The sequence below is a fragment of the Pleurodeles waltl genome, chromosome 12 (assembly GCF_031143425.1).
Source record: "Pleurodeles waltl isolate 20211129_DDA chromosome 12, aPleWal1.hap1.20221129, whole genome shotgun sequence".
Classification (NCBI taxonomy): domain Eukaryota; kingdom Metazoa; phylum Chordata; class Amphibia; order Caudata; family Salamandridae; genus Pleurodeles; species Pleurodeles waltl.
In genome coordinates, this window is record NC_090451.1 from 25,527,899 (window position 1) to 25,552,972 (window position 25,074).

The window sequence follows — 25,074 nt, forward strand, 5'->3', positions numbered from 1 at the left end:
ACCAGTGTGGCTGCAGAGCACACCCCTATCAGTGTGGCTACAGAGGACACTCCTACCAGTGTGGCTGTAGAGGGCATCTCTACCAGTGTGGCTGTGGGGGACATCTCTACCAGTGTGGCGGTGAAGGACAGCTCTACCATTGTGGCTATATTGATCATATCTCCCAGTGTGGCTGTGGGGGACATCTCTACCAGTGTGGCTGCTGGTGACATCTCTACCAGTGTGGCTGCAGTGGACACCCCTACCATTGTGAGTGTATTAGACATATCTACCAGTGTGGCTGTGGAGAACAGGTCTACCAGTGTGGCTGCGGAGGACACCCCTACCAGTGTGACTGTGGAGGACACCCCTACCAGTGTGGCTGTGGAGCACACCCCTACCAGTGTGGCTATGGAGGGCATCTCTACCAGTGTAGCTTTGGGAGACATCTCTACCAGTGTGGCTGTAGAGGACATCTCTACCAGTGTGGCTGGAGAGGACAGCAGTACCAGTGTGGCTGTAGAGGACACTCCTACAAGTGTGGCAGTGAAGGACAGCTCTACCATTGTGGCTGTATTGGTCATATCTACCAGTGTGGCTGTGGGGGACACCTCTACCAGTGTGGCTGCACAGGACACCCCTACCAATGTGGCTGTGGAGCACACCCCTAACAGTGTGGCTGTGGAGGACATCTCTACCAGTGTGTTTGTGGAGGACACCTCTACCTGTGTGGATGTGGAGCACACCCCTACCAGTGTGGCTGCGGAGGACACCCCTACCAGCGTGCCTGTGGAGCACACCCCTACCACTGTGGCTGTGGAGGACACCTCTACCAGTGTAGCTGTGTAGGACATCTCTACCAGTGTGGCTGTGGAGGACATCTCTACCATGTAGCTGTGGAGCACATCTCTACAAGTGTTTCTGTGGAGGACACTCCTACCCGTGTGACTGTGGAGGACACCCCTACCAGTGTGGCTGTGGAGCACACCCCTACCAGTGTGGCTGCGGAGCACACCACTTCCATTGTGGCTGCAGAGCACACACCCTCCAGTGTGGCTGCGGGGGACATCTCTACCAGTGTGGCTGTGGAGGGCATCTCTATCAGTGTGGCTGTGGGGGGCAACTCTACCAGTGTGGCTGCGGGGGACATCTCTACCAGTGTGACTGCTGAGCACACCCCTAACACTGTGGCTGCGGAAGACACCCCTACCAGTGTGAATGTGGAGGACACCCCTACCAGTGTGGTTGTGGAGCACACCCCTACCAGTGTGGCTACGGAGGACACTCCTATCAGTGTGGCTGTGGAGGGCATCTCTACCAGTGTGGCTGTAAGGAAATGCCTCCTTGGCATGGTTGCCCCCTGACTTTTTGCCTTTGCTGATGCTATGTTTACAATTGAAAGTGTGCTGAGGCCTGCTAACCAGGCCCCAGCACCAGTGTTCTTTCCCTAACCTGTACTTTTGTATCCACAATTGGCAGACCCTGGCATCCAGATAAGTCCCTTGTAACTGGTACTTCTAGTACCAAGGGCCCTGATGCCAAGGAAGGTCTCTAAGGGCTGCAGCATGTCTTATGCCACCCTGGAGACCTCTCACTCAGCACAGACACCCTGCTTGCCAGCTTGTGTGTGCTAGTGAGGACAAAACGAGTAAGTCGACATGGCACTCCCCTCAGGGTGCCATGCCAGCCTCTCACTGCCTATGCAGTATAGGTAAGACACCCCTCTAGCAGGCCTTACAGCCCTAAGGCAGGGTGCACTATACCATAGGTGAGGGTACCAGTGCATGAGCATGGTACCCCTACAGTGTCTAAACAAAACCTTAGACATTGTAAGTGCAGGGTAGCCATAAGAGTATATGGTCTGGGAGTTTGTCAAACACGAACTCCACAGCACCATAATGGCTACACTGAAAACTGGGAAGTTTGGTATCAAACTTCTCAGCACAATAAATGCACACTGATGCCAGTGTACATTTTATTGTAAAATACACCCCAGAGGGCACCTTAGAGGTGCCCCCTGAAACTTAACCGACTATCTGTGTAGGCTGACTAGTTTTAGCAGCCTGCCACAAACCGAGACATGTTGCTGGCCCCATGGGGAGAGTGCCTTTGTCACTCTGAGGCCAGTAACAAAGCCTGCACTGGGTGGAGATGCTAACACCTCCCCCAGGCAGGAATTGTCACACCTGGCGGTGAGCCTCAAAGGCTCACCTCCTTTGTGCCAACCCAGCAGGACACTCCAGCTAGTGGAGTTGCCCGCCCCCTCCGGCCAGGCCCCACTTTTGGCGGCAAGGCCGGAGAAAATAATGAGAAAAACAAGGAGGAGTCACTGGCCAGTCAGGACAGCCCCTAAGGTGTCCTGAGCTGAGGTGACTCTGACTTTTAGAAATCCTCCATCTTGCCGATGGAGGATTCCCCCAATAGGGTTAGGATTGTGACCCCCTCCCCTTGGGAGGAGGCACAAAGAGGGTGTACCCACCCTCAGGGCTAGTAGCCATTGGCTACTAACCCCCCAGACCTAAACACGCCCTTAAATTTAGTATTTAAGGGCTACCCTGAACCCTAGAAAATTAGATTCCTGCAACTACAAGAAGAAGGACTGCCCAGCTGAAAACCCCTGCAGCGGAAGACCAGAAGACGACAACTGCCTTGGCTCCAGAAACTCACCGGCCTGTCTCCTGCCTTCCAAAGATCCTGCTCCAGCGACGCCTTCCAAAGGGACCAGCGACCTCGACATCCTCTGAGGACTGCCCCTGCTTCGAAAAGACAAGAAACTCCCGAGGACAGCGGACCTGCTCCAAGAAAAGCTGCAACTTTGTTTCCAGCAGCTTTAAAGAACCCTGCAAGTTCCCCGCAAGAAGCGTGAGACTTGCAACACTGCACCCGGCGACCCCGACTCGGCTGGTGGAGATCCGACACCTCAGGAGGGACCCCAGGACTACTCTGATACTGTGAGTACCAAAACCTGTCCCCCCTGAGCCCCCACAGCGCCGCCTGCAGAGGGAATCCCGAGGCTTCCCCTGACCGCAACTCTTTGAACCTAAAGTCCCGACGCCTGGGAGAGACCCTGCACCCGCAGCCCCCAGGACCTGAAGGACCGGACTTTCACTGGAGAAGTGACCCCCAGGAGTCCCTCTCCCTTGCCCAAGTGGAGGTTTCCCCGAGGAACCCCCCCCTTGCCTGCCTGCAGCGCTGAAGAGATCCCGAGATCTCTCATAGACTAACATTGCGAACCCGACGCTTGTTTCTACACTGCACCCGGCCGCCCCCGCGCCGCTGAGGGTGAAATTTCTGTGTGGACTTGTGTCCCCCCCGGTGCCCTACAAAACCCCCCTGGTCTGCCCTCCGAAGACGCGGGTACTTACCTGCAAGCAGACCGGAACCGGGGCACCCCCTTCTCTCCATTCTAGCCTATGCGTTTTGGGCACCACTTTGAACTCTGCACCTGACCGGCCCTGCGCTGCTGGTGTGGTGACTTTGGGGTTGCTCTGAATCCCCAACGGTGGGCTACCTTGGACCAAGAACTAAGCCCTGTAAGTGTCTTACTTACCTGGTTAACCTAACAAATACTTACCTCCCCTAGGAACTGTGAAAATTGCACTAAGTGTCCACTTTTAAAACAGCTATTTGTGAATAACTTGAAAAGTATACATGCAATTTTGATGATTTGAAGTTCCTAAAGTACTTACCTGCAATACCTTTCGAATGAGATATTACATGTAGAATTTGAACCTGTGGTTCTTAAAATAAACTAAGAAAAGATATTTTTCTATACAAAAACCTATTGGCTGGATTTGTCTCTGAGTGTGTGTACCTCATTTATTGTCTATGTGTATGTGCAACAAATGCTTAACACTACTCCTTGGATAAGCCTACTGCTCGACCACACTACCACAAAATAGAGCATTAGTATTATCTCTTTTTGCCACTATCTTACCTCTAAGGGGAACCCTTGGACTCTGTGCATGCTATTCCTTACTTTGAAATAGCACATACAGAGCCAACTTCCTACAGTGGCTGTGAGGGACATCTCTACCAGTGTGGCTGCGGTGGACACCCCTACCATTGTGACTGTATTAGACATATCTACCAGTGTGGCTGCGGAGAACAGGTCTACCAGTGTGGCTGTGGAGCACACCCCTACCAGTGTGACTGTGGAGGACACCCCTACCAGTGTGGCTGCAGAGCACACCCCTACCAGTGTGGCTACAGAGGACACTCCTACCAGTGTGGCTGTAGAGGGCATCTCTACCAGTGTGGCTGTGGGGGACATCTATACCAGTGTGGCGGTGAAGGACAGCTCTACCATTGTGGCTATATTGGTCATATCTCCCAGTGTGGCTGTGGGGGACACCTCTACCAGTGTGGCTGCGGAGGACACCCCTACCAATGTGGCTGCGGAGGACACCCCTAACAGTGTGGCTGTGGAGGACATCTCTACCAGTGTGGCTGTGAAGGACACCTCTACCAGTGTGGCTGTGGAGCACACCCCTACCAGTGTGGCTGCGGAGGACACCCCTACCAGCGTGCCTGTGGAGCACACCCCTACCATTGTTGCTGGGGAGGACAGTCCTAACAGTGTGGCTGTGGAGGACACCCCTACCAGTGTGGCTGTGGAGCACACCGCTACCAGTGTGGCTGCGAAAGACACCCCTAACAATATGGCAGCGGAGGACACACCAACCAGTGAGGCGGTGGAGCACACCCCTAGCAGTGTGGCTGTGGAGGACATCTCTAGCATTGTGGCTATGGAGGACACCCCTACCAGTGTGGCTGTGGGGGGACACCCCTACCAGTGTAGCTGTGTAGGACACCCCTACAAGTGTAGCTGACATCTCTACCAGTGTTGCTGTAGAGGACACCCCTACCAGTGTGGCTGTGTAGGACACCCCTACAAGGTTGTGGCTGACACCCCTACCAGTGTGGCTGTGGAGGACACCCCTACCAGTGTGGCTGTGGAGGACATCTATACCAGTGTGGCTGTGGAGGACACCCCTACCAGTGTGGCTGTGGAGAATACGTCTACCAGTGTGGCTGTGGAGCACACCCCTACCAGTGTGACTGTTAAGGACACCCCTACCAGTGTGGCTGCAGAGCACACCCCTACCAGTGTGGCTACAGAGGACACTCCTACCAGTGTGGCTGTAGAGGGCATCTCTACCAGTGTGGCTGTGGGGGACATCTCTACCAGTGTGGCGGTGAAGGACAGCTCTACCATTGTGGCTATATTGGTCATATCTCCCAGTGTGGCTGTGGGGGACACCTCTACCAGTGTGGCTGCGGAGGACACCCCTACCAATGTGGCTGCGGAGGACACCCCTAACAGTGTGGCTGTGGAGGACATCTCTACCAGTGTGGCTGTGGAGGACACCTCTACCAATGTGGCTGTGGAGCACACCCCTACCAGTGCGGCTGCGGAGGACACCCCTACCAATGTGGCTGCGGAGGACACCCCTACCTATGTGGCTGTGGAGGACACCCCTAACAGTGTGGCTGTGGAGGACATCTCTACCAGTGTGGCTGTGGAGGACACCTCTACCAGTGTGGCTGTGGAGGACACTTCTACCAGTGTGGCTGTGGAGCACACCCCTACCAGTGTGGCTGTGGAGGACACCCCTACCAGTGTGGCTGTGGAGCACACCCCTACCAGTGTGGCTGCGAAAGACACCCCTAACAATATGGCGGTGGAGAACACACCAACCAGTGAGGCGGTGGAGCACACCCCTACCAGTGTGGCTGTGGAGGACATCTCTAGCATTGTGGCTATGGAGGACACCCCTACCAGTGTGGCTGTGGGGGGACACCCCTACCAGTGTAGCTGTGTAGGACACCCCTACAAGTGTAGCTGACATCTCTACCAGTGTTGCTGTAGAGGACACCCCTACCAGTGTGACTGTGTAGGACACCCCTACAAGTGTGGCTGACACCCCTACCAGTGTGGCTGTGGAGGACACTCCTACCAGTGTGGCTGTAGAGGGCATCTCTACCAGTGTGGCTGTGGGGGACATCTCTACCAGTGTGGCGGTGAAGGACAGCTCTACCATTGTGGCTACATTGGTCATATCTCCCAGTGTGGCTGTGGGGGACACCTCTACCAGTGTGGCTGCGGAGGACACCCCTACCAATGTGGCTGCGGAGGACACCCCTAACAGTGTGGCTGTGGATGACATCTCTACCAGTGTGGCTGTGGAGGACACCTCTACCAGTGTGGCTGTGGAGCACACCCCTACCAGTGTGGCTGCGGAGGACACCCCTACCAGCGTGCCTGTGGAGCACACCCCTACCATTGTTGCTGGGGAGGACAGTCCTAACAGTGTGGCTGTGGAGGACACCTCTACCAGTGTGGCTGTGGAGCACACCGCTACCAGTGTGGCTGCGAAAGACACCCCTAACAATATGGCAGCGGAGGACACACCAATCAGTGAGGCGGTGGAGCACACCCCTAGCAGTGTGGCTGTGGAGGACATCTCTAGCATTGTGGCTATGGAGGACACCCCTACCAGTGTGGCTGTGGGGGACACCCCTACCAGTGTAGCTGTGTAGGACACCCCTACAAGTGTAGCTGACATCTCTACCAGTGTTGCTGTAGAGGACACCCCTACCAGTGTGGCTGTGTAGGACACCCCTACAAGGTTGTGGCTGACACCCCTACCAGTGTGGCTGTGGAGGACACCCCTACCAGTGTGGCTGTGGAGGACATCTATACCAGTGTGGCTGTGGAGAACACCCCTACCAGTGTGGCTGTGGAGAATACGTCTACCAGTGTGGCTGTGGAGCACACCCCTACCAGTGTGACTGTTAAGGACACCCCTACCAGTGTGGCTGCAGAGCACACCCTTACCAGTGTGGCTACAGTGGACACTCCTACCAGTGTGGCTGTAGAGGGCATCTCTACCAGTGTGGCTGTGGGGGACATCTCTACCAGTGTGGCGGTGAAGGACAGCTCTACCATTGTGGCTATATTGGTCATATCTCCCAGTGTGGCTGTGGGGGACACATCTACCAGTGTGGCTGCGGAGGACACCCCTACCAATGTGGCTGCGGAGGACACCCCTAACAGTGTGGCTGTGGAGGACATCTCTACCAGTGTGGCTGTGGAGGACACCTCTACCAATGTGGCTGTGGAGCACACCCCTACCAGTGCGGCTGCGGAGGACACCCCTACCAATGTGGCTGCGGAGGACACCCCTACCTATGTGGCTGTGGAGGACACCCCTAACAGTGTGGCTGTGGAGGACATCTCTACCAGTGTGGCTGTGGAGGACACCTCTACCAGTGTGGCTGTGGAGGACACCTCTACCAGTGTGGCTGTGGAGCACACCCCTACCAGTGTGGCTGTGGAGGACACCCCTACCAGTGTGGCTGTGGAGCACACCCCTACCAGTGTGGCTGCGAAAGACACCCCTAACAACATGGCAGTGGAGGACACACCAACCAGTGAGGCGGTGGAGCACACCCCTACCAGTGTGGCTGTGGAGGACATCTCTAGCATTGTGGCTATGGAGGACACCCCTACCAGTGTGGCTGTGGGGGGACACCCCTACCAGTGTAGCTGTGTAGGACACCCCTACAAGTGTAGCTGACATCTCTACCAGTGTTGCTGTAGAGGACACTCCTACCAGTGTGACTGTGTAGGACACCCCTACAAGTGTGGCTGACACCCCTACCAGTGTGGCTGTGGAGGACACCCCTACCAGTGTGGCTGTGGAGGACATCTATACCAGTGTGGCTGTGGAGAACACGTCTACCAGTGTGGCTGTGGAGCACACCCCTACCAGTGTGACCGTGGATGACACCTCTACCAGTGTGGCTGCAGAGGTCACCCTTACCAGTGTGACTGTGGAGGACACCCCTACCAGTGTGACTGTGGAGGACATCCCTACCAGTGTGGCTGCGGAGCACACCCCTACCAGTGTGGCTGCGGAGCACACCACTACCAGTGTGGCTGTGGAGGACACCCCCACCAGTCTGGTTGTGGAGCACACCCCTACCAGTGTGGCTACAGAGGACACTCCAACCAGTGTGGCTGTGGAGGGCATCTCTATCAGTGTGGCTGTGGGGAACATCTCTACCAGTGTGGCTGTGGAGGTCATCTCTACCAGTGACTGCGGTGGACACCCCTACCATTGTGACTGTATTAGACATATCTACCAGTGTGGCTGTGGAGGACATCTCTAACATTGTGGCTGTACTGGACATATCTACCAGTGTGGCTGTGGAGAACAGGTCTACCAGTGTGGCTGTGGAGCACACCACTACTAGTGTGACTGTGGATGACACCCCTACCAGTGTGGCTTCGGAGCACACCTCTACCAGTGTGGCTACGGAGAACACCCCTACCAGTGTGGCTGTGGAGAATACGTCTACCAGTGTGGCTGTGGAGCACACCCCTACCAGTGTGACTGTTAAGGACACCCCTACCAGTGTGGCTGCAGAGCACACCCTTACCAGTGTGGCTACAGTGGACACTCCTACCAGTGTGGCTGTAGAGGGCATCTCTACCAGTGTGGCTGTGGGGGACATCTCTACCAGTGTGGCGGTGAAGGACAGCTCTACCATTGTGGCTATATTGGTCATATCTCCCAGTGTGGCTGTGGGGGACACATCTACCAGTGTGGCTGCGGAGGACACCCCTACCAATGTGGCTGCGGAGGACACCCCTAACAGTGTGGCTGTGGAGGACATCTCTACCAGTGTGGCTGTGGAGGACACCTCTACCAATGTGGCTGTGGAGCACACCCCTACCAGTGCGGCTGCGGAGGACACCCCTACCAATGTGGCTGCGGAGGACACCCCTACCTATGTGGCTGTGGAGGACACCCCTAACAGTGTGGCTGTGGAGGACATCTCTACCAGTGTGGCTGTGGAGGACACCTCTACCAGTGTGGCTGTGGAGGACACCTCTACCAGTGTGGCTGTGGAGCACACCCCTACCAGTGTGGCTGTGGAGGACACCCCTACCAGTGTGGCTGTGGAGCACACCCCTACCAGTGTGGCTGCGAAAGACACCCCTAACAACATGGCAGTGGAGGACACACCAACCAGTGAGGCGGTGGAGCACACCCCTACCAGTGTGGCTGTGGAGGACATCTCTAGCATTGTGGCTATGGAGGACACCCCTACCAGTGTGGCTGTGGGGGGACACCCCTACCAGTGTGACTGTGTAGGACACCCCTACAAGTGTGGCTGACACCCCTACCAGTGTGGCTGTGGAGGACACCCCTACCAGTGTGGCTGTGGAGGACATCTATACCAGTGTGGCTGTGGAGAACACGTCTACCAGTGTGGCTGTGGAGCACACCCCTACCAGTGTGACCGTGGATGACACCTCTACCAGTGTGGCTGCAGAGGTCACCCTTACCAGTGTGACTGTGGAGGACACCCCTACCAGTGTGACTGTGGAGGACATCCCTACCAGTGTGGCTGCGGAGCACACCCCTACCAGTGTGGCTGCGGAGCACACCACTACCAGTGTGGCTGTGGAGGACACCCCCACCAGTCTGGTTGTGGAGCACACCCCTACCAGTGTGGCTACAGAGGACACTCCAACCAGTGTGGCTGTGGAGGGCATCTCTATCAGTGTGGCTGTGGGGAACATCTCTACCAGTGTGGCTGTGGAGGTCATCTCTACCAGTGACTGCGGTGGACACCCCTACCATTGTGACTGTATTAGACATATCTACCAGTGTGGCTGTGGAGGACATCTCTAACATTGTGGCTGTACTGGACATATCTACCAGTGTGGCTGTGGAGAACAGGTCTACCAGTGTGGCTGTGGAGCACACCACTACTAGTGTGACTGTGGATGACACCCCTACCAGTGTGGCTTCGGAGCACACCTCTACCAGTGTGGCTACGGAGGACACTCCTACCAGTGTGGCTGTGGAGGGCATATCTACCAGTGGGGCTGTGGGGGACATCTCTACCAGTGTGGCTGTGGAGGACATCTCTACCAGTGTAGCTGGAGAGGACAGCAGTACCAGTGTTGCTGTAGAGGACACTCCTAAAAGTGTGGCTGTCGAGGACATCTCTACCAGTGTGGCTGTGGAGGACACCTCTACGAGTGTGGCTGGAAAGGACAGTAGTACCAGTGTTGCTGTAGAGGACACTCCTACAAGTGTGGCTGTGGAGGACATCTCTACCAGTGTGACTGTGGAGCACACCCCTACCAATGTGGCGGTTGCGCACACCCCTACCAATGTGGCTGTGGAGGACACCCCTACCAGGGTGGAAATGGAGCACACCCCTACCAGTGTGGATGTGGAGCACACCCCTACCACTGGGGTTGCGGTGGACACCCCTCCCAGTGTGACTGCCGAGCACACCCCTAACAGTGTGGCTGCGGAGGACACCCCTACCAGTGTGACTGTGGAGGACACCCCTACCAGTGTGGCTGTGGAGGGCATCTCTACCAGTGTGGCTGTGGGGGACATCTCTACCAGTGTGGCTGCTGGGGACATCTCTACCAGTGTGGCTGCGGTGGACACCCCTACCATTGTGAGTGTATTAGACATATCTACCAGTGTGGCTGTGGAGAACAGGTCTACCAGTGTGGATGTGGAGCACACCCCTACCAGTGTGACCGTGGATGACACCCCTACCAGTGTGGCTGCGGAGGACACCCCTACCAGTGTGACTGTGGAGGACACCCCTACCAGTGTGGCTGTGGAGCACACCCCTACCAGTGTGGCTACGGTGGCCATCTCTACCAGTGTGGCTTTGGGAGACATCTCTACCAGTGTGGCTGTAGAGGACATCTCTACCAGTGTGGCTGGAGAGGACAGCAGTACCAGTGTGGCTGTAGAGGACACTCCTACAAGTGTGGCAGTGAAGGACAGCTCTACCATTGTGGCTGTATTGGTCATATCTACCAGTGTGGCTGTGGGGGACACCTCTACCAGTGTGGCTGCGGAGGACACCCCTACCAATGTGGCTGTGGAGCACACCCCTAACAGTGTGGCTGTGGAGGACATCTCTACCAGTGTGTTTGTGGAGGACACCTATACCTGTGTGGATGTGGAGCACACCCCTACCAGTGTGGCTGCGGAGGACACCCCTACCAGCGTGCCTGTGGAGCACACCCCTACCACTGTGGCTGTGGAGGACACCTCTACCAGTGTAGCTGTGTAGGACATCTCTACCAGTGTGGCTGTGGAGGACATCTCTACCATATAGCTGTGGAGCACATCTCTACCAGTGTTGCTGTGGAGGACACTCCTACCCGTGTGACTGTGGAGGACACCCCTACCAGTGTGGCTGTGGAGCACACCCCTACCAGTGTGCCTGCGGAGCACACCACTGCCATTGTGGCTGCAGAGTACACCCCCTCCAGTGTGGCTGCGGGGGACATCTCTACCAGTGTGGCTGTGGAGGGCATATCTATCAGTGTGGCTGTGGGGGACATCTCTACTAGTGTGGCTGCGGGGGACATCTCTACCAGTGTGGCTGTGGAGGACATCTCTACCAGTGTGATTGCAGTGGACACCCCTACCATTGTGACTGTACAGGGAGTGCAGAATTATTAGGCAAATGAGTATTTTGACCACATCATCCTCTTTATGCATGTTGTCTTACTCCAAGCTGTATAGGCTCGAAAGCCTACTACCAATTAAGCATATTAGGTGATGTGCATCTCTGTAATGAGAAGGGGTGTGGTCTAATGACATCAACACCCTATATCAGGTGTGCATAATTATTAGGCAACTTCCTTTCCTTTGGCAAAATGGGTCAAAAGAAGGACTTGACAGGCTCAGAAAAGTCAAAAATAGTGAGATATCTTGCAGAGGGATGCAGCACTCTTAAAATTGCAAAGCTTCTGAAGCGTGATCATCGAACAATCAAGCGTTTCATTCAAAATAGTCAACAGGGTCGCAAGAAGCGTGTGGAAAAACCAAGGCGCAAAATAACTGCCCATGAACTGAGAAAAGTCAAGCGTGCAGCTGCCACGATGCCACTTGCCACCAGTTTGGCCATATTTCAGAGCTGCAACATCACTGGAGTGCCCAAAAGCACAAGGTGTGCAATACTCAGAGACATGGCCAAGGTAAGAAAGGCTGAAAGACGACCACCACTGAACAAGACACACAAGCTGAAACGTCAAGACTGGGCCAAGAAATATCTCAAGACTGATTTTTCTAAGGTTTTATGGACTGATGAAATGAGAGTGAGTCTTGATGGGCCAGATGGATGGGCCCGTGGCTGGATTGGTAAAGGGCAGAGAGCTCCAGTCCGACTCAGACGCCAGCAAGGTGGAGGTGGAGTACTGGTTTGGGCTGGTATCATCAAAGATTAGCTTGTGGGGCCTTTTCGGGTTGAGGATGGGGTCAAGCTCAACTCCCAGTCCTACTGCCAGTTCCTGGAAGACACCTTCTTCAAGCAGTGGTACAGGAAGAAGTCTGCATCCTTCAAGAAAAACATGATTTTCATGCAGGACAATGCTCCATCACACGCGTCCAAGTACTCCACAGCGTGGCTGGCAAGAAAGGGTATAAAAGAAGGAAATCTAATGACATGGCCTCCTTGTTCACCTGATCTGAACCCCATTGAGAACCTGTAGTCCATCATCAAATGTGAGATTTACAAGGAGGGAAAACAGTACACCTCCCTGAACAGTGTCTGGGAGGCTGTGGTTGCTGCTGCACGCAATGTTGATGGTGAACAGATCAAAACACTGACAGAATCCATGGATGGCAGGCTTTTGAGTGTCCTTGCAAAGAAAGGTGGCTATATTGGTCACGGATTTGTTTTTGTTTTGTTTTTGAATGTCAGAAATGTATATTTGTGAATGTTGAGATGTTATATTGGTTTCACTGGTAATAATAAATAATTGAAATGGGTATATATTCTTTTTTTGTTAAGTTGCCTAATAATTATGCACAGTAATAGTCACCTGCACACACAGATATCCCCCTAACATAGCTAAAACTAAAAACAAACTAAAAACTACTTCCAAAAATATTCAGCTTTGATATTAATGAGTTTTTTGGGTTCATTGAGAACATGGTTGTTGTTCAATAATAAAATTAATCCTCAAAAATACAACTTGCCTAATAATTCTGCACTCCCTGTATTAGACATACCTACCAGTGTGGCTGTGGAGAACAGGTCTACTATTGTGGCTGTGGAGAACAGATCTGCCAGTGTGGCTGTGGAGGACATCTCTACCATTGTGGCTGTATTGGACATATCTACCAGTGTGGCTGTGGAGAACAGGTCTACCAGTGTGGTTGTGGAGCACACCCCTACCAGTGTGACTGTGGATGACACCCCTACCAGTGTGGCTATGGAGGACACTCCTACCAGTGTGGCTTTAGGGGACATCTCTACCAGTGTGGCTGTGGAGGACATCTCTACTGGTGTGGCTGGAGAGGACAGCAGTACCAATGTTGCTATAGAGGACACTCCTAGAAGTGTGGCTGTGGAAGACACCCCTACCAGTGTGGCTGTGGAGGACACCTCTACCAGTGTGGCTGGAGAGGATCGCAGTACCAGTGTTGCTGTAGAGGACACTCCTACAAGTGTGGCTGTGGAGGACATCTCTACCAATGTGGCTGTGGAGGACACCTCTACCAGTGTGGCTGTAAAGGACAGCAGTAACAGTGTTGCTGTAGAGGACACTCCTACAAGTGTGGCTGTGGAGGACATCTCTACCAGTGTGAATGTGGAGCACACCCCTACCAATGTGGCTGTGGAGCACACCCCTACTAATGTGGCTGTGGAGCACACCCCTAGTAGTGTGGATATGGAGCACACCCCTACCAGTGTGGATGTGGAGCACACCCCTACCAGTGTGGCTGCGGAGGACACCCCTACCAGTGTGACTGCCGAGTACACCCCTAACAGTGTGGCTGCGGAGGACACCCCTACCAGTGTGACTGTGGAGGACACCCCTACCAGTGTGGCTGTGGAGCACACCCCTACCAGTGTGGCTACGGAGGACACTCCTACCAGTGTGGCTGTGGAGGGCATCTCTACCAGTGTGGCTGTGAGGGACATCTCTACCAGTGTGGCTGCGGTGGACACCCCTACCATTGTGACTGTATTAGACATATCTACCAGTGTGGCTGTGGAAAACAGGTCTACCAGTGTGGCTGTGGAGCACACCCCTACCAGTGTGACTGTGGAGGACATCCCTACCAGTGTGGCTGCGGAGCACACCCTTACCAGTGTGGCTACGGAGGACACTCCTACCAGTGTGGCTGTAGAGGGCATCTCTACCAGTGTGGCTGTGGAGGACATCTCTACCAGTGTGGCTGGAGAGGACAGCAGTACCAGTGTGGCTGTAGAGGACACTCCTACAAGTGTGGCAGTGAAGGACAGCTCTACCATTGTGGCTGTATTGGTCATATCTACCAGTGTGGCTGTGGGGGACACCTCTACCAGTGTGGCTGCGGAGGACACCCCTACCAATGTGGCTGTGGAGCACACCCCTAACAGTGTGGCTGTGGAGGACATCTCTACCAGTGTGTTTGTGGAGGACACCTATACCTGTGTGGATGTGGAGCACACCCCTACCAGTGTGGCTGCGGAGGACACCCCTACCAGCGTGCCTGTGGAGCACACCCCTACCACTGTGGCTGTGGAGGACACCTCTACCAGTGTAGCTGTGTAGGACATCTCTACCAGTGTGGCTGTGGAGGACATCTCTACCATATAGCTGTGGAGCACATCTCTACCAGTGTTGCTGTGGAGGACACTCCTACCCGTGTGACTGTGGAGGACACCCCTACCAGTGTGGCTGTGGAGCACACCCCTACCAGTGTGCCTGCGGAGCACACCACTGCCATTGTGGCTGCAGAGTACACCCCCTCCAGTGTGGCTGCGGGGGACATCTCTACCAGTGTGGCTGTGGAGGGCATATCTATCAGTGTGGCTGTGGGGGACATCTCTACTAGTGTGGCTGCGGGGGACATCTCTACCAGTGTGGCTGTGGAGGACATCTCTACCAGTGTGATTGCAGTGGACACCCCTACCATTGTGACTGTATTAGACATACCTACCAGTGTGGCTGTGGAGAACAGGTCTACTATTGTGGCTGTGGAGAACAGATCTGCCAGTGTGGCTGTGGAGGACATCTCTACCATTGTGGCTGTATTGGACATATCTACCAGTGTGGCTGTGGAGAACAGGTCTACCAGTGTGGTTGTGGAGCACACCCCTACCAGTGTGACTGTGGATGACACCCCTACCAGTGTGGCTATGGAGGACACTCCTACCAGTGTGGCTTTAGGGGACATCTCTACCAGTGTGGCTGTGGAGGACATCTCTACCGGTGTGGCTGGAGAGGACAGCAGTACCAATGTTGCTATAGAGGACACTCCTAGAAGTGTGGCTGTGGAAGACACCCCTACCAGTGTGGCTGTGGAGGACACCTCTACCAGTGTGGCTGGAGAGGATCGCAGTACCAGTGTTGCTGTAGAGGACACTCCTACAAGTGTGGCTGTGGAGGACATCTCTACCAATGTGGCTGTGGAGGACACCTCTACCAGTGTGTCTGTAAAGGACAGCAGTAACAGTGTTGCTGTAGAGGACACTCCTACAAGTGTGGCTGTGGAGGACATCTCTACCAGTGTGAATGTGGAGCACACCCCTACCAATGTGGCTGTGGAGCACACCCCTACTAATGTGGCTGTGGAGCACACCCCTAGTAGTGTGGATATGGAGCACACCCCTACCAGTGTGGATGTGGAGCACACCCCTACCAGTGTGGCTGCGGAGGACACCCCTACCAGTGTGACTGCCGAGTACACCCCTAACAGTGTGGCTGCGGAGGACACCCCTACCAGTGTGACTGTGGAGGACACCCCTACCAGTGTGGCTGTGGAGCACACCCCTACCACTGTGGCTACGGAGGACACTCCTACCAGTGTGGCTGTGGAGGGCATCTCTACCAGTGTGGCTGTGAGGGACATCTCTACCAGTGTGGCTGCGGTGGACACCCCTACCATTGTGACTGTATTAGACATATCTACCAGTGTGGCTGTGGAAAACAGGTCTACCAGTGTGGCTGTGGAGCACACCCCTACCAGTGTGACTGTGGAGGACATCCCTACCAGTGTGGCTGCGGAGCACACCCTTACCAGTGTGGCTACGGAGGACACTCCTACCAGTGTGGCTGTAGAGGGCATCTCTACCAGTGTGGCTGTGGAGGACATCTCTACCAGTGTGGCTGGAGAGAACAGCAGTACCAGTGTGGCTGTAGATGGCACTCCAACAAGTGTGGCAGTGAAGGACAGCTCTACCATTGTGGCTATATTGGTCATATCTACCAGTGTGGCTGTGGGGGACACCTCTACCAGTGTGGCTGCGGAGGACACCCCTAACAATGTGGCTGTGGAGGACACCCCTAACAGTGTGGCTATGGAGGACATCTCTACCATTGTGGCTGTATTGGACATATCTATCAGTGTGGCTGTGGAGAACAGGTCTACCAGTGTGGTTGTGGAGCACACCCCTACCAGTGCCAGTGTGACTGTGGATGACAACCCTACCAGTGTGGCTACGGAGGACACTCCTACCAGTGTGGCTTTAGGGGACATCTCTACCAGTGTGGCTGTGGAGGACATCTCTACCGGTGTGGCTGGAGAGGACAGCAGTACCAGTGTTGCTATAGAGGACACTCCTAGAAGTGTGGCTATGGAAGACACCCCTACCAGTGTGGCTGTGGAGGACACCTCTACCAGTGTGGCTGGAGAGGATCGCAGTACCAGTGTTGCTGTAGAGGACACTCCTACAAGTGTGGCTGTGGAGGACATCTCTACCAATGTGGCTGTGGAGGACACCTCTACCAGTGTGGCTGGAAAGGACAGCAGTAATAGTGTTGCTGTAGAGGACACTCCTACAAGTGTGGCTGTGGAGGACATCTCTACCAGTGTGAATGTGGAGCACACCCCTACCAATGTGGCTGTGGAGCACACCCCTACTAATGTGGCTGTGGAGCACACCCCTAGTAGTGTGGATATGGAGCACACCCCTACCAGTGTGGATGTGGAGCACACCCCTACCAGTGTGGCTGCGGAGGACACCCCTACCAGTGTGACTGCCGAGCACACCCCTAACAGTGTGGCTGCGGAGGACACCCCTACCAGTGTGACTGTGGAGGACACCCCTACCAGTGTGGCTGTGGAGCACACCCCTACCAGTGTGGCTACGGAGGACACTCCCACCAGTGTGGCTGTGGAGGGCATCTCTACCAGTGTGGCTGTGAGGGACATCTCTACCAGTGTGGCTACGGTGGACACCCCTACCATTGTGACTGTATTAGACATATCTACCAGTGTGGCTGTGGAAAACAGGTCTACCAGTGTGGCTGTGGAGCACACCCCTACCAGTGTGACTGTGGAGGACATCCCTACCAGTGTGGCTGCGGAGCACACCCTTACCAGTGTGGCTACGGAGGACACTCCTACCAGTGTGGCTGTAGAGGGCATCTCTACCAGTGTGGCTGTGGAGGACATCTCTACCAGTGTGGCTGGAGAGAACAGCAGTACCAGTGTGGCTGTAGATGGCACTCCTACAAGTGTGGCAGTGAAGGACAGCTCTACCATTGTGGCTATATTGGTCATATCTACCAGTGTGGCTGTGGGGGACACCTCTACCAGTGTGGCTGCGGAGGACACCCCTAACAATGTGGCTGTGGAGGACACCCCTAACAGTGTGGCTATGGAGGACATCTCTACCAGTGTGGCTATGGAGGACACCTCTACCAATGTGGCTGTGGAGCACACCCCTACCAGTGCGGCTGCGTAGGACACCCCTACCAGTGTGGCTGCGGAGGACACCCCTACCAATGTGGCTGCGGAGGACACCCCTAACAGTGTGGCTGTGGAGGACATCTCTACCAGTGTGGCTGTGGAGGACACCTCTACCAGTGTGGCTGTGGAGCACTCCCCTACCAGTGTGGCTGCGGAGGACACCCCTACCAGCGTGCCTGTGGAGTACCCCCTTACCATTGAGGCTGCGGAGGACAGCCCTAACAGTGTGGCTGTGGAGGACACCCCTACCAGCGTGGCTGTGGAGGACACCCCTACCAGTGTGGCTGTGAAAGACACCCCTACCAATATGGCTGCGGAGGACACACCAACCAGTGTGGCGGTGGAGCACACGCCTACCAGTCAGTGTGGCTGTGGAGCACATCTCTACCATTGTGGCTATGGAGGACACCCATACCAGTGTGGCTGTGGGGGGACCCCCCTACCAGTGTAGCTGTGTAGGACACCCCTACAAGTGTGGCTGACATCTCTACCAGTGTTGCTGTAGAGGACACCCCTACCAGTGTGGCTGTGGAGGACACCCCTACCAGGGTGGCTGTGGAGGACATCTCTACCTGTGTGGCTGTGTAGGACATCTCTACCAGTGCAGCTGTGGAGCACATATCTACCAGTGTTGCTGTGGAGGGCACCCCTACCAGTGTGACTGTGGAGGACACCCCTACCATGGTGGCTGTGGAGCATACCTCTACCAGTGTGACTGTGGATGACACCCCTACCAGTGTGGCTGTGGAGGACACCCCTACCAGTGTGGCTGCAAAGCACACACCCTCCAGTGTGGCTATGGAGGACACTCCTGCCAGTGTGGCTGTGGAGGACATCTCTACCAGTGTGGCTGTATTAGACATATCTACCAGTGTGGCTGTGGAGAACAGGTCTACCATTGTGACTGTGGAGAACAGGTCTACCAGTGTGGCTGTGGAGGACATCTCTACCATTGTGGCTGTATTGGACATATCTACCAGTGTGGCTGTGGAGAAAAGGTCTACCAGAGTGGCTGTGGAGCACACCCTTACCAGTGTGACTGTGGATGACACCCCTACCAGTGTGGCTATGGAGGTCACTCCTACCAGAGTGGTTGTGGAGCACACCCCTACCAGTGTGGCTGCGGAGGACACTGCTACCAGTGTGGCTGTGGAGGACACCCCTACCAATGTGGCTGTATTGGACATATCTACCAGTGTGGCTGTGGAGAACAGGTCTACCAGTGTGGTTGTGGAGCACACCCCTACCAGTGCCAGTGTGACTGTGGATGACACCCCTACCAGTGTGGCTACGGAGGACACTCCTACCAGTGTGGCTTTAGGGGACATCTCTACCAGTGTGGCTGTGGAGGACATCTCTACCTGTGTGGCTGGAGAGGACAGCAGTACCAGTGTTGCTATAGAGGACACTCCTAGAAGTGTGGCTGTGGAAGACACCCCTACCAGTGTGGCTGTGGAGGACACCTCTACCAGTGTGGCTGGAGAGGATCGCAGTACCAGTGTTGCTGTAGAGGACACTCCTACAAGTGTGGCTGTGGAGGACATCTCTACCAATGTGGCTGTGGAGGACACCTCTACCAGTGTGGCTGGAAAGGACAGCAGTAACAGTGTTGCTTTAGAGGACACTCCTACAAGTGTGGCTGTGGAGGACATCTCTACCAGTGTGAATGTGGAGCACACCCCTACCAATGTGGCTGTGGAGCACACCCCTACTAATGTGGCTGTGGAGCACACCACTAGTAGTGTGGATATGGAGCACACCCCTACCAGTGTGGATGTGGAGCACACCCCTACCAGTGTGGCTGCGGAGGACACCCCTACCAGTGTGACTGCCGAGCACACCCCTAACAGTGTGGCTGCGGAGGACACCCCTACCAGTGTGACTGTGGAGGACACCCCTACCAGTGTGGCTGTGGAGCACACCCCTACCAGTGTGGCTACGGAGGACACTCCTACCAGTGTGGCTGTGGAGGGCATCTCTACCAGTGTGGCTGTGAGGGACATCTCTACCAGTGTGGCTGCGGTGGACACCCCTACCATTGTGACTGTATTAGACATATCTACCAGTGTGGCTGTGGAAAACAGGTCTACCAGTGTGGCTGTGGAGCACACCCCTACCAGTGTGACTGTGGAGGACATCCCTACCAGTGTGGCTGCGGAGCACACCCTTACCAGTGTGGCTACGGAGGACACTCCTGCCAGTGTGGCTGTAGAGGGCATCTCTACCAGTGTGGCTGTGGAGGACATCTCTACCAGTGTGGCTAGAGAGAACAGCAGTACCAGTGTGGCTGTAGATGGCACTCCTACAAGTGTGGCAGTGAAGGACAGCTCTACCATTGTGGCTATATTGGTCATATCTACCAGTGTGGCTGTGGGGGACACCTCTACCAGTGTGGCTGCGGAGGACACCCCTAACAATGTGGCTGTGGAGGACACCCCTAACAGTGTGGCTATGGAGGACATCTCTACCAGTGTGGCTATGGAGGACACCTCTACCAATGTGGCTGTGGAGCACACCCCTACCAGTGCGGCTGCGGAGGACACCCCTACCAGTGTGGCTGCGGAGGACACCCCTACCAATGTGGCTGCGGAGGACACCCCTAACAGTGTGGCTGTGGAGGACATCTCTACCAGTGTGGCTGTGGAGGACACCTCTACCAGTGTGGCTGTGGAGCACTCCCCTACCAGTGTGGCTGCGGAGGACACCCCTACCAGTGTGCCTGTGGAGTACCCCCTTACCCTCGTGGCTGCGGAGGACAGCCCTAACAGTGTGGCTGTGGAGGACACCCCTACCAGCGTGGCTGTGGAGGACACCCCTACCAGTGTGGCTGTGAAAGACACCCCTACCAATATGGCTGCGGAGGACACACCAACCAGTGTGGCGGTGGAGCACACGCCTACCAGTCAGTGTGGCTGTGGAGGACATCTCTACCACTGTGGCTATGGAGGACACCCATACCAGTGTGGCTGTGGGGGGACCCCCCTACCAGTGTAGCTGTGTAGGACACCCCTACAAGTGTGACTGACATCTCTACCAGTGTTGCTATAGAGGACACCCCTACCAGTGTGGCTGTGGAGGACACCCCTACCAGGGTGGCTGTGGAGGACATCTCTCCCTGTGTGGCTGTGTAGGACATCTCTACCAGTGCAGCTGTGGAGCACATATCTACCAGTGTTGCTGTGGAGGGCACCCCTACCAGTGTGACTGTGGAGGACACCCCTACCATGGTGGCTGTGGAGCATACCTCTACCAGTGTGACTGTGGATGACACCCCTACCAGTGTGGCTGTGGAGGACACCCCTACCAGTGTGGCTGTGGAGCACACCCCTACCAGTGTGACTGTGGATGACACCCCTACCAGTGTGGCTGCAGAGCACACACCCTCCAGTGTGGCTATGGAGGACACTCCTGCCAGTGTGGCTGTGGAGGACATCTCTATCAGTGTGGCTGTAGGGACATCTCTACCAGTGTGGCTGTGGGGGACATCTCTACCGGTGTGGCTGTGGAGGACATCTCTACCAGTGTGGCTGTATTAGACATATCTACCAGTGTGGCTGTGGAGAACAGGTCTACCATTGTGACTGTGGAGAACAGGTCTACCAGTGTGGCTGTGGAGGACATCTCTACCATTGTGGCTGTATTGGACATATCTACCAGTGTGGCTGTGGAGAAAAGGTCTACCAGAGTGGCTGTGGAGCACACCCTTACCAGTGTGACTGTGGATGACACCCCTACCAGTGTGGCTATGGAGGTCACTCCTACCAGAGTGGTTGTGGAGCACACCCCTACCAGTGTGGCTGCGGAGGACACTGCTACCAGTGTGGCTGTGGAGGACACCCCTACCAATGTGGCTGTATTGGACATATCTACCAGTGTGGCTGTGGAGAACAGGTCTACCAGTGTGGTTGTGGAGCACACCCCTACCAGTGCCAGTGTGACTGTGGATGACACCCCTACCAGTGTGGCTACGGAGGACACTCCTACCAGTGTGGCTTTAGGGGACATCTCTACCAGTGTGGCTGTGGAGGACATCTCTACCTGTGTGGCTGGAGAGGACAGCAGTACCAGTGTTGCTATAGAGGACACTCCTAGAAGTGTGGCTGTGGAAGACACCCCTACCAGTGTGGCTGTGGAGGACACCTCTACCAGTGTGGCTGGAGAGGATCGCAGTACCAGTGTTGCTGTAGAGGACACTCCTACAAGTGTGGCTGTGGAGGACATCTCTACCAATGTGGCTGTGGAGGACACCTCTACCAGTGTGGCTGGAAAGGACAGCAGTAACAGTGTTGCTTTAGAGGACACTCCTACAAGTGTGGCTGTGGAGGACATCTCTACCAGTGTGAATGTGGAGCACACCCCTACCAATGTGGCTGTGGAGCACACCCCTACTAATGTGGCTGTGGAGCACACCACTAGTAGTGTGGATATGGAGCACACCCCTACCAGTGTGGATGTGGAGCACACCCCTACCAGTGTGGCTGCGGAGGACACCCCTACCAGTGTGACTGCCGAGCACACCCCTAACAGTGTGGCTGCGGAGGACACCCCTACCAGTGTGACTGTGGAGGACACCCCTACCAGTGTGGCTGTGGAGCACACCCCTACCAGTGTGGCTACGGAGGACACTCCTACCAGTGTGGCTGTGGAGGGCATCTCTACCAGTGTGGCTGTGAGGGACATCTCTACCAGTGTGGCTGCGGTGGACACCCCTACCATTGTGACTGTATTAGACATATCTACCAGTGTGGCTGTGGAAAACAGGTCTACCAGTGTGGCTGTGGAGCACACCCCTACCAGTGTGACTGTGGAGGACATCCCTACCAGTGTGGCTGCGGAGCACACCCTTACCAGTGTGGCTACGGAGGACACTCCTGCCAGTGTGGCTGTAGAGGGCATCTCTACCAGTGTGGCTGTGGAGGACATCTCTACCAGTGTGGCTAGAGAGAACAGCAGTACCAGTGTGGCTGTAGATGGCACTCCTACAAGTGTGGCAGTGAAGGACAGCTCTACCATTGTGGCTATATTGGTCATATCTACCAGTGTGGCTGTGGGGGACACCTCTACCAGTGTGGCTGCGGAGGACACCCCTAACAATGTGGCTGTGGAGGACACCCCTAACAGTGTGGCTATGGAGGACATCTCTACCAGTGTGGCTATGGAGGACACCTCTACCAATGTGGCTGTGGAGCACACCCCTACCAGTGCGGCTGCGGAGGACACCCCTACCAGTGTGGCTGCGGAGGACACCCCTACCAATGTGGCTGCGGAGGACACCCCTAACAGTGTGGCTGTGGAGGACATCTCTACCAGTGTGGCTGTGGAGGACACCTCTACCAGTGTGGCTGTGGAGCACTCCCCTACCAGTGTGGCTGCGGAGGACACCCCTACCAGTGTGCCTGTGGAGTACCCCCTTACCCTCGTGGCTGCGGAGGACAGCCCTAACAGTGTGGCTGTGGAGGACACCCCTACCAGCGTGGCTGTGGAGGACACCCCTACCAGTGTGGCTGTGAAAGACACCCCTACCAATATGGCTGCGGAGGACACACCAACCAGTGTGGCGGTGGAGCACACGCCTACCAGTCAGTGTGGCTGTGGAGGACATCTCTACCACTGTGGCTATGGAGGACACCCATACCAGTGTGGCTGTGGGGGGACCCCCCTACCAGTGTAGCTGTGTAGGACACCCCTACAAGTGTGACTGACATCTCTACCAGTGTTGCTATAGAGGACACCCCTACCAGTGTGGCTGTGGAGGACACCCCTACCAGGGTGGCTGTGGAGGACATCTCTCCCTGTGTGGCTGTGTAGGACATCTCTACCAGTGCAGCTGTGGAGCACATATCTACCAGTGTTGCTGTGGAGGGCACCCCTACCAGTGTGACTGTGGAGGACACCCCTACCATGGTGGCTGTGGAGCATACCTCTACCAGTGTGACTGTGGATGACACCCCTACCAGTGTGGCTGTGGAGGACACCCCTACCAGTGTGGCTGTGGAGCACACCCCTACCAGTGTGACTGTGGATGACACCCCTACCAGTGTGGCTGCAGAGCACACACCCTCCAGTGTGGCTATGGAGGACACTCCTGCCAGTGTGGCTGTGGAGGACATCTCTATCAGTGTGGCTGTAGGGACATCTCTACCAGTGTGGCTGTGGGGGACATCTCTACCGGTGTGGCTGTGGAGGACATCTCTACCAGTGTGGCTGTATTAGACATATCTACCAGTGTGGCTGTGGAGAACAGGTCTACCATTGTGACTGTGGAGAACAGGTCTACCAGTGTGGCTGTGGAGGACATCTCTACCATTGTGGCTGTAGTGTACATATCTACCAGTGTGGCTGTGGAGAAAAGGTCTACCAGAGTGACTGTGGAGCACACCCTTACCAGTGTGACTGTGGATGACACCCCTACCAGTGTGGCTATGGAGGTCACTCCTACCAGAGTGGTTGTGGAGCACACCCCTACCAGTGTGGCTGCGGAGGACACTGCTACCAGTGTGGCTGTGGAGGACACCCCTACCAATGTGGCTGCGGAGGACATCTCTCCCATTGTGGCTGTGGAGGACACCTCTACCAGTGTGGCTGTGTAGGACATCTCTACCAGTGTGGCTGTGGAGGACACCCCTACCAGTGTGGCTGTGTTGGACACCTCTACCAGTGTGGCTGCGGAGGACACCCCTACCAGTGTGGCTGTGGAGGACACCCCTACCAGTGTGGCTGTGTAGGACATCTCTACCAGTGTGGCTGTGGAGGACACCCCTACCAGTGTGGCTGTGTTGGACACCTCTACCAGTGTGGCTGCGGAGGACACCCCTACAAGTGTTGCTGTGTTGGACATCTCTACCAGTGTTGTTGTAGAGGACACCCCTACAAGTGTGGCTGTGGTGAAGTTTGCATGAAACAAGAAAGGACCGTATGTACACATTCACCGATGGTGTATACTCTGCGGTGGGCTTCTCCGTGTGACCAGGGGTGACGTCTTGTCAGTCAATATGTTCAGATGGGAATATTAGAAAGGTGCAAATCTCACGAAAGACGAATAAGACTTGACAAGTGTGGTGGGTGGAGCTGTCACGACAGATGGTTGTAAAACGCTGTCAGTGGGCGACTTACCTCGTTATTGACGTCATCGCGAGGGTCGATGCCTGCGTACTGTGGGAGAGACAGAGAATTAGAAGCCACCAATCAGAGACCATAACCAGCGAACAAGAAGCAGTCAGCAGGACTTCTGTCTCAGCGGAAATGATGCCACCGAGCAGATACCAACACAACACACACCGGCTGATACTCGTAGACAGAAGCTCCCAGTTCCTCGAGCCAAAGGTGGTGTATCTCCGCTTTA

At 55.4% G+C, this 25,074-nt stretch overlaps 1 protein-coding gene across 2 annotated transcripts in view; it reads right to left on the bottom strand.

The window, feature by feature from the left end:
* Positions 1 to 25,074, bottom strand: part of MISP (mitotic spindle positioning) — a 204,657-nt gene that overhangs the window by 43,141 nt on the left and 136,442 nt on the right. For both annotated transcript variants that reach the window (XM_069216997.1, XM_069216998.1), the window contains one exon: positions 24,846 to 24,884. In XM_069216997.1, the coding sequence (XP_069073098.1) occupies positions 24,846 to 24,884 (39 nt within the window). The remainder of the gene's footprint in view (positions 1 to 24,845; positions 24,885 to 25,074) is intronic.